At 35.7% G+C, this 11035-nt stretch overlaps 1 protein-coding gene across 1 annotated transcript in view; it reads right to left on the reverse strand.

Moving 5' to 3' along the window:
• The window catches only part of KIF11 (kinesin family member 11), a 49319-nt gene that overhangs the window by 31339 nt on the left and 6945 nt on the right, over positions 1-11035 (reverse strand). Inside the window, exons 2-9 of the mRNA XM_006755093.2 lie at positions 10277-10409; positions 9875-9972; positions 9709-9787; positions 8535-8720; positions 8298-8422; positions 6834-6924; positions 5662-5904; positions 3871-3966 (exon numbers count right to left, since the gene is read on the reverse strand). Of these exons, the coding sequence (XP_006755156.1) occupies positions 3871-3966; positions 5662-5904; positions 6834-6924; positions 8298-8422; positions 8535-8720; positions 9709-9787; positions 9875-9972; positions 10277-10409 (1051 nt within the window). The remainder of the gene's footprint in view (positions 1-3870; positions 3967-5661; positions 5905-6833; positions 6925-8297; positions 8423-8534; positions 8721-9708; positions 9788-9874; positions 9973-10276; positions 10410-11035) is intronic.

Raw genomic sequence — 11035 nt, forward strand, 5'->3', positions numbered from 1 at the left:
GGGTGGGGGATATATGTATTACTCTTTGTAATACTTTAAGCAATAAAACAAAATTTAAAAAAACAAAACAAAACATATCTTTGGGTGAAAAGAAAAAAACCAAGCTAGAAAATTAATGCATTATTCTCAAAACTGTCAATTAAAGGAAATGAAACAAGCATTTTTCCTGCCTTTCTATAAGTATACCCTAGGGTAGCTGAGGGCAAGTTCCTCATTATAGAGGTAGTCCAGCAATTAGTTAAGAAGAATTGAATTAGAAAATTACCATTTGCAACCCTTAAAGAATTAATGGGTCAACTCATTGAATATCATAAATTCTTAACAAAAAGACAAAGAAGCAGACATGTGCTTCCTGGTGGAAGAACATACCATCACCTAAGAACTAGTTTTGCCAATAGGCAAAAAATATGCAGCTTGACCCAAATTTTACACCTTAATCAAAAGACAATTCAAAGTGAATTATGGACTTAAATCTGAAATGTAGAGATACAAAAATTTCAAAAGAAAAAAACTTCAGGATCTAGAGATAAGCATAGAGTTCTTACAACTGACTCCAAAAGAACAATTCATGAAAGGAAAAAATTAATCACACTGAATTCAAAAACATTTGCTCTACAAAAGTCCTTATGAAGATGAGAAGACAAGCTATAAACTAGAAAATGATTACAAACCATGTTTGTGATATGGACTAGCCTACTTATATAAAAACCATGGGTGGTGTTCATCACGACCACAACCAACATGACCAAGCAGAAGGAAGTCAGTCCTGCAGGGGTTGTCTTGGCAACAGCTGTGCCCTCCCTCGAGCTGTTTCCTGTAAGGGCAGGGTTTGAGGCAGGAACCCGCCCTGGGAGCGTGGAGGCATATCTTCCTAAAGTGTGTCTCGCCAGCACGGCCAGGGGTGAACCTGAGTCGGGGTGGCTGAAAGGCTTAGAAAAGACAGACAAGAGAATGAAAACTGGGTCTCATGGGACGCTGCTTCTCTGAGAGATAGCGACCATGCTCACAGCCATGCCTTTATTTTATAGCAGATGCTACGAGGCAAAGTAAGGCTGTGACCAAGATGTTTACAACATTCTCCTGGGTTTCAATAATACTCAACTACATGCACCTGAACTCTATCAAGCGTACATCACTCAGGCACATGGGGCCATGTGCTCTGACTTACATAGGATCAAGCTTACAACTACAGCTGTTGGCTATAATTGTGCTGTGAGGGCCCTGCCCTCCAAGCTGGGACTTGCACGTGGCAATGAGAGGACTGTGCCCTCTCATCAGTCCAAGGCATGAACCTGTCCAAAACACTGTAGCAGCTCCCTACAATAAAGTTTTAATTCTGTTTCTTTGTTACTAATGTTGTGGCCCCACCCCATAATAAATAAACAATTTCGGAGGATGAGGCCCAGGAATCAGGATTTTAAAAAGATTCCCAGGTGATTCTAATGTGCAGCCAAGGTTGAGAACCACTGGTATAGATATTAAAAATATATCTAAATGTGCAATTCTTTGTCCAAAAAATGAGCATGTTCAAAAATTAAATGAAGAAAATTTGGATATACTCAATGATGATTCCATTGCTTCCATAGATCAGGGGTCCTCAAACTACGGCCCACAGGCCACATGCGGGCCACCGAAAACATTTATCCGTCCTGCTGGGTGTTTTTGCCGCCGCTGCCTGTCCTGTTTAGCAGCCGACTCGTCCTGGGCCCACAGTGCACATGTGTGGAATGTCTGAGGGACAGTGAACTGGCCCTCTGTTTTAAAAGTTTGAGGACCTCTGCCATTTTCCTGAAAAGGAAAATTTTCCCATCGAATTTCTTAATAGTATTACTCCTTCGGGAATGCCGTGTCATAAATTAAAATTGAAAGTGGGTGCAATCATCATGCTATTGAGAAATCTCAATAGTAAATGGGGTCTTTGTAATGGTACCAGATTTACTATTAAAAGATTATGACCTAACATTATGGAAGCTGAAGTATTAAGAGGATCTGCAGAGGGAGAGGCTGTTCTGATTCCAAGGATTAATTTGTCCCCATTTGACACTGGCCTCCCATTTAAACTGATTCAACGATGGTTTCCCGTGATGCCAGTATTTGTGATAACTATTAATAAATCACGAGGACAAACTCTAGACATCGAGTTTGAAGAGCATGTGATGTTACAGTTAAAGTTCTAAGTACTTCATCACAAGGGAAATTAGTCAAGCACTCTGAAAGTGTTTTCACTCTTAATGTGGTATACAGGGAGATATTAGAATAAGTTTAATCACTTTATCAGTCATTGTTTGCATCACTGTTGTTTTTGTATCATGTTTTTGGCTTTTTTATGTCATGCCACTGTTGTTATATCCTTTTGTTACTGTTTATTTATTAATAAATTTATATATTATTTTCATATACATTTTACTAATTTCCTTTCACCTCTCACACTTCTATTATAGAGAAAGGACAAATAGCAATATGAAAATATCTCCGCTAATTAATTCCCTTTTAATGTGCACAAATTTCATGCACCGGGCTACTAGAATCTAGTATGAAGAACTTTCAAACCACAACCACAAAAAACTCAAATAATCCAATTAGAAAATGGACCTAGTCCAGCTGGTGTGGCTCAGGGGTTTAGTGTCGACCTATGAACCAAAAGATCACACTTAGATTCCTGGTCAGGGCACCTGCCCAGGTTGTGGGCTCCATCACCACAGTAGGGGGTGTACAGGAGGCAGCAGATTAATGATTCTCTCTCATCACTGATATTTCTATCTCTCCCTCTCCCTTCTCTGAAAAAATAAAGGTAAAAAATAAAATTTAAGGTAAAAAATAAAAATAAAAATGGACAAAGGACCCAAATACACACTTCTCCAAAGAGGATATACAAATGGTCAATATGAGATATTACCTCACATGTGTCAGAATGGCTATCATCAATATCAATAAACAAATAATGGTGAGGATGTGGGGAAAAGGGAGCCCTTCATACACTGTTGATGGGAATGCAGATTGGTGCAGCCACAGTGGAAAGCCATATGGGGTTCCCTCAAAAAATTAAAAAGGGAACTGCCTTATGACCCAGTGATTCCACTTCTGGAAATTTATCTGAAGAAACCCAAAACACTAAATTGAAAGAATATTTGCAACCTTATGTTCTTTGCAGTGTTACTTACAATAGTCAAGATTTGGAAGCAGCCCAAGCACCAATCAGTAGATGAGTGACTAAAGAAAAGCTGTGGTACATTTACACAACAAAATACTACTCTTGGCAATAAAAAGGAAGAAAATCTTATCCTTTTCAACAGCATGAATGGACCTGGAGAGCATTATGCTAAGTGAAATAAATCAGTTAGAGAGAGACAAGTAACATATGATTTCACTAATATATGGAATCTTAATGAACAAAAACCCTTAAATTGTAGGCTGAAAATGGGTGCATGTTACAGTAATTACAGCCTAATGTATAGTAACTATACATGTTACCCTTAAGTTATAAATAAATAAACTTTTTAAATGTAAATATTTTCAAATTTGCTGATTTAATAGAGCTGGAAAAGTCAACATGTTAGCATTAGAAAAAAGATTTTAACATAGGTACAGTGGGGCCTTGACTTACGAGTTTAATTCGTTCTGTGACGGAGCTCGTTAACTCAAATTACTCTGTCAACTCAAAGCAAAACATCGGCCAAGAGACGGCTCGTATCTCGGAAAAACTCGGTAGTCGGGACACTCGTAGGTCAAGGCCCCACTGTATTTAGTTTATATTATTAAATGAAAAGCCCTACCACAGGCAATTTAACAAATCTTTTAATAATCATTGCAATTTCTTATTTTCACATTTGTCAAACAAGATTATATTACTCCACAAAAATGCACAATTACCTTAATAAGGGCTTTTTTGGTTAATTTCTGGTTAACTTCAGGCTTATTCAGTATGTTCTTTGCTCTATGAGCATATTCCAATGTACTCAGAGTTTCCTGTGATGAAAAAGCCAATTACTAAAGATATTATGAGAATGTAGTTCTGTTACCTAAAATGTACTATAAAATAACTCATAAGTAATAATTTATGGTTATAGCTAATGAAAATCTGCCACTAAGACTATTATACCCAACCTTTAAAAAAGAGATTTTTCAAAACATCCTTATCTTTTTTCTTTCTCCTCAATGTTTAGGGTCTTTAACTTTATAACAACTTGATCTAGTAATTTTTTGAATTCAATCAACTGATGAATAAACAAAATGTCCTATATCCATACAACGGAATATTACTCATCCACCAAAAAAATGAAGTACTGATACATGCTACAATATGGATGAACATTGAAAATATTATGGTGTCTGGCTGGTGTAGCTCAATGGTTGAGCATCAACCTATGAACCCGGAGATCACGGTTCGATTCCCAGTCCGGACACATGCCCTGGTTTCGGGCTTGATCCCCAGGAGGGGTCATGCAGGAGGCAGCCCATCAGTGATTCCTTCTCATCATTGATGTATCTATTCCTCTCCTCCTCCCCCTTCCTTTCTCTGAAACCAATAAAAACAAAAAAAAAAATAGATGATTATTACAATAAAGTAAGAGTCAATTTTGCTATCTTTGTTGCTTCTTTTGGTTTTTCCACCTATTCCAACACACCCAACCCCACCTCCACTGCTCTCTAAGCAGACTGAACACTAACATTCACTTAACTTCTAAGTCCTCAATTAAGTCTCTATATCCCATGTAACCATACACTGCTAATGACCACAGCAATTTTCTTTGAAGACTGTGTGGAAAAAGCCAGTAAGCAACTGGCTTTTTAAGATTAAAAACTCTGCCAGGAAGGAGAAAGACATTTTTTTCAGTGGTGTTCTCCTAAATGTGTCCACTTGCAATGTCCAGATTCTTTTTATTATATAGTACAGAATTAATTCAGCCAATTGATGAACTTTTAAAATGAGACAACACCCTGGCCAGGTGGCTCGTTTAATTAGAGTGTCGTCCCATACACCAAAAAGGTTGCAGTTTCAATTCCTGGTCAGAGAACATACCTAGGTTGCAGGTTCAATACCCAGTCAGGGTGTGTATAAGAGGCAGCCGACTGATGTTGCTAAGAAAATTTTAAAAAATAAAGAGCCCGGCTGATGTGGCTCAGTGATTGAGTACTGACCCATGCACCAAGAGGTCACTGTTTTGATCCCTGGCCAGGGCACATGCCTGGGTTGCAGGTTCAATTCCCAATAAGGGGCAGCCAGTCGATGTTTCTCTCTCATCAATGTTTCTATCTCTCTCTCCCTCTTCCTTCCTTGCTCTCTCTAAAAAAAAAAAAAATCAATAAAAACATTTAAAAAAAGAATAAAGAAAATAATGTGATAGCTAAATAAGAATTACAGCTACTAAATAAGAATTACAGCAACACACCCAACCCCACCTCCACTGCTCTCTAAGCAGACTGAACACTAACATTCACTTAACTTCTTAGTCCTCAATTAAATCTCTATATCCCATGTAACCATACACTGCTAATGACCGTACTCTTAATCTATAGATTTGCCTACTCTGAACATTTCATATACATGGAATCATACAATAAGTGTTCTTTTGTGACCAGCTTCTTTCACTTACCATAATGTTTTCTTTTCTTTCTTTTTTTTTAATTTGTTTTTAGCAGTGTATGGTTCAAAGGGCTTACCTCAAGATTAAGAGATGCAGGAGAAATTGTAGCAATTATAGATGTTCTTGTACGTCCCCCAAGAGAATCCTGGAGGATTCTGGTTAGTTTAGATTCTCGGTAAGGAACATGAGGTGTTCTTTCTACAAGAGCAGTAATAACTCTTCCCAAAGTCAACAGGGATTGGTTGATATTTCCAGCTTCCCGAGCTCTCTTATCCACTGCTCCAGAACGGCCAATGTTTTCACTTCCTGCAAGATCAACCTTGAATTTAAAAAAAAAAAAAAAAGGTTGTCATTCTATTAGATTTGGACTCGAAGACTTTCATTCTCATATTATACATAATATATTAAATAACTAGCAAAGTAAGTTTTGTATATAATAATAACAACCCACTATAAAGCTAATAACCCAACGACTATAAAAATATTGTCTAGAAGTACAAAATTTCAGGCTGCTCTCTGAAGGGATCAAGAATAAAGTAATAGAAGAGAACTACCAATCCCGCCTCTAGGTAAATATCTTAAGGGAATGAAATCAGTATGTCAAAGAGATATCTGCACTCTCATGTCCATTGCATTATTCAGAATAGCCTAGATGTGGAAACAACCTAAGTGTCTGTCAATGGATGAATAGATAAAAATATGGTATATACACACAATGAAATATTATTCAGCCATGAGAAAGAAAATTCTACATGGAGGAACTTAGAGGACATTATGCTAATTGAAAAAAAACAGACAGAGCAAGACAAAAAGACAAATACTGTATGATCTCACTTATATGTGGAATCAGCGAGGAGGGGGAGAAAGTCGAACCATAGAAATGGAGAGTAGAATAATGGTTATCAGAAGCAGAGGTCGGGGAGATAGGGAGAAGATGCTGGTCAAAGGATAAAGACCTTCAGTGTTAAGGTGAGTAAGTTCTGGGGATCTGATATACACTAGTACAGTTAATAATACTATACTGAAATTTGCTGAGAGTAGATCCTAAGTTTTGTCACCAAAATAATGATAATAATAATGATAATAATGTGAGGTAATTAATGTGTTAATTTGATTGTGGTAATCATTTTACAAAAAATATGTATATCAAATCATCACACTGTCCACTTTAAATATATAATTTTATTTGTCAATAAAGCTGGAGTAAAAATACAAGAATGAAACAGTGGTATTTAGGTAGATGCTTACCAAGTTCAACTTTCCAATTTTAACAAGCTCCTCTCCATCAATTGTAGTTTCTTTCATATGTATTGTAACAGAGAAAACTGAGTGGGAACGACTAGAAAAGATCAAGTTACACAGTCATTACAATACAAAATTTTATCTGCTTTCTATAAAATATTAAAAACAGCCAAGAAAGATCTAAATCCACAAAAGTAAAGAAAGATCTGCCCTGGCCGAGTAGCTCAGCTGGTTAGAGCATCGTCTGGATGTGACATGGTTGTAGGTTCGATCCCTGTCAGGGCTCATACAAGAATCAACCCATGAGCGTACAAATAAGTGGAACAAATCAATACTTCTCTCTTTCTCTCTCTCTCCTTCCCTCTCTCTCTCCAAATTCTATATAAAATTAAGTTACAAGCCAATAAGAATGGAAATTTCATTTTATGATTGATTTATAGTTTAAGTTTTAAAAATGGAAAGCTATCATAGGAAAATGTAAATTTAAAATTAGGATATTAATTACTTTCATGCTTTTTTTTCTTTAAATGCATACATATTTTTATATAGTTGCAATTATAATTGCTTATAAAACTGCAGTTATAACTGTAGAAATTTTCAATAAGGGAGCAAAGAAATAAGAGATCTAGTCCTAATAATCATTTTGTAGCTCAAGGAAACAGATATTCAGATAAGTTCACTTATTTACCCAAAGTCACATATTTAACTAACTGTAGAACTGGAACTAAACACAAATACCTAATGTCCAACCCACAACTCTTTCAATTACACTCTGATGTTTCCTTCAAAGACCAACAGGAAAAAACTCACTTCTAACTTGGTAAACTGCATTTGTAGAATTTGGGATTTATCCTATAGAGGGCGCTATCAAATATGGCCTTTTGTCCCCTCGAAAGTCAGTTAGTGATCATCCGTCTTCCTACATTAACAAGCCATTTGGGGGAAAAAAAATCATGTTGTACAACCTAAATATATACAAATTTGTTAATCATACCTAAATAAAGTTGAAAAAAAGAAAATAAAGTCATTTGACTTTCTTCTAATCCTTCCTCAAACCAAGGTTTTTCAAATTGTGTTCTAAATATACACAGTGGCTTCAGAAAATTGCTCAGAGTAAACCTTCTTAAGGCTGAAGATCTAAGCCTCTGAGCGTTCCATCCCAAATTCAACGATAGCAGCCATATTTTAAACTGGGCTCCCATGTACAATTTCATTTAGCGGATTAAAAAAATCTACTTTAAAATAGTTTAATGCTTCCGCTCTAGTTCAACTTGTCCTTGTTCTCCTTTCAGCATTTTTCCAATATTGAGGCTTCCCTATAAATCTCAAACCAATTACTAAGGCATGCAATCTAGCATAAAATCTAGGTATGTGATTCACATACTTTGAACATCCCAATTTGACTTTCCTCAGGTTTGTAATTTTTCCTAAAAAGAAAATGGAGAATGAGGAAGACAATGGCTTTCTTACCTAGAGTATGCATTCATCAGTGTTGCTGCAGTTGTCCTTTTTGCTGCTCCCTTCTCCAAAATTTGATAAACTTCATCCTTGTTGTGTACTGTAATTTCTTCTAAACCTTTGATTATCACTCCTCTCTGACAGAATATTTTTAAAAAGCACCCATTAGATTGCTTAACACACACTCACACTTCTCAAAGCATCACACAGTAAAATTTGCAAATATTTCATTCTCAAAGACTGAGTTACCTTGTTACGTGGATCATCAAACATCTGTAGTCTCTCAGAAACATCAGAAGATGGATTTAGGAGATCAAAAAGTTCTTCATTATAGATCTCCAACAGAGACACTTTGACTGAAAATTCAGTACCATTAGCAGTAAGTTTCTCAAAAATCTGATGAAGAGTACGTGGGATTATACCAGCCAAAGGATCCTGAAATTGTAATATTAATAAGGACTAAAATAAATGAAATTAAAACGGTTAAAAAAAAAAAGCTAACCAAATATTAGAAAAGCCAAGTCATTTACAACAGTCTATTTAAGAGTAATTATTCTTCATACCTTCCACTAATCTGCCATGCCTCCCAGACACTTTATGCCTGGGCATTAAACAAAAACCAACTGAACTGAGCTGCTTATAAAGCCAAGTTCAATAATCTTTTCCAACTTTTCTTATGAATATATACCACCACCATTTTAATCAGAAAAAAGGGCCCATTAAAAGTATATTCCTCAATTCTGACATAAACAGGATTGTTTCTCAAATGTGTAAGTATCCTTAATACAATAGTTAAGAATCCCTAAATTTTGAAACTGTGCCTTAAGCCTATTCCATATCTCCTACAGTTACAACTCCATGTATATATAAAGTTAATGCCTCAACTATGTAAACTCTAGGAAAAAAGGACCTACCCAAATGTTAATAATTTGAAAACTGACTTAGTCATTAAATCAATTGAAACATTTGGTGAAAATCATTGTGAAATGTACTGTTTGTCCTCTACTATATTCGACAATGCAGTAATCTTATTTTCTTGAACACACAAGGTGATAGTTAATAAAGTACCGTACTGCCCTTGCTATGGTAACTTTATGAGATTCATTCCCTCGTTGCAAGGTCTTCCCCTTCAAGCCACACTCACATTTCACTTTTCCACAATATTCTGCTCCAACTACTCTGCCCCCTCTCTTAGCACTTAACTGTACCATATGTATTGGCCCAGTCTCTCCCAATGAGACAATATGTTTCTTAAACAGAAGCCATACCATATACTTTAATTTTACTAGAATAGTAGTTAATCCTAAATTCCCACTTAACATGGGTACTCCTTCTCTATTTGAAGACAAAGTCCTTCAACCAAGTTTTATTCAGTTATATTTCAGCTACTTTAGAGACAGAGTCTGTTATAAGCAACAAATACCTCCTCCCAAGTATATTCTTCATTAGGTGACCTTTCCCCTTCCATTGTAAAGGTTTTTCCAGTGCCAGTTTGGCCATATCTGTCAAGATGAACAAAAATGTTAAATAAAAACCAAACATATACATATAAACCTTTTCATCAATGTGAAAAATAATGTTTCACTCACGCAAAAATAGTGCAATTATAGCCCATAATAACTTCATCCAGAATTGGACAAACAATACTTCGATAAACATCTATTTGTTTAGTAGATGCGCCAAAAACCTATAAAGGAAAAAAATCAAGCTGAAGGTGGGCAAGGGGAGTAGGGGAGAACATCTGTAATAGTGTCAACAATAAAAATAAAGTTTAAAAAAAATCAAAGCATTTCTTCAATAAAAAAATTCTTAATTACCCACTTTAATAATTTTATTTTTAATATATTAACTCATTCAGCTCACTAGAAACCATTGACAATTCTAAGTCAACTGAAATTTATCATTGTGCACGAGAACCTAGAGGATATATGTATACGAGGTTAACTTTACATTAGTGAATAATAGAGAAGTAGCAGCATCTTAAGAAGTACCATATCAAAAGTGTATGTTTTCCTTGAGCTCTTGTCAGCCAATCCTCCAGTTCGTACACTGACTTCTTTTCGTACATGATCACATTCTACTACAGAATGGGCGCTAGCTTTCCGCTCTGCCAAATTAAAAGGTCTATAAAAAGAAATACATAATGTTACTCAAGAGCTTTTAGTTATCATGTTACTGATGAACTTTTCATTAATATCTTAGACAAGAACAATGTGACATTTTGACTGCACTACTGGTGATAGGGACTAAATGGGAGCTAAGTGATACTGCTAAAGCAAACAGAATTTTAAGGGTTTCAATTCCCAGAAATAAAATTAGCTTTTTAAATTTTCAAAGTTATGTAAAACATTACAATTCTTGACAGTTTCTTAGAGTAGATGCTAACAGAATTAACTTGTGAAAAATGTCACACATATTTTTCAGAATTCCATTTCCACTATTCTTAGCATCTGATCAAGTTAGGTTATGATGTAGTAGAAAGAACATGCCAAAATTGTGTTCAAAATACTAACCTGCCAGTGGGTAACTGAACAAAATATAAAATAGATACAAAAAAATGACTAATGCATAGAGTCCTTACTATGTGTCAGGCACTCACTGTTCCAAGTGTTATATGTGGTAAAACTCAGTTTGTCCTCACAGTGAGGTCTAGTGGAGAACTGTGACATAAAACCAATGATTATAAAAGAGGTGATGTTTAGGGAGGGTATGTAAAGGGCACTGTTAGGAGCATAGAGAAAAGATTTCTT

Source organism: Myotis davidii, unplaced genomic scaffold (genome assembly GCF_000327345.1).
Source record: "Myotis davidii unplaced genomic scaffold, ASM32734v1 scaffold271, whole genome shotgun sequence".
Taxonomy (NCBI): domain Eukaryota; kingdom Metazoa; phylum Chordata; class Mammalia; order Chiroptera; family Vespertilionidae; genus Myotis; species Myotis davidii.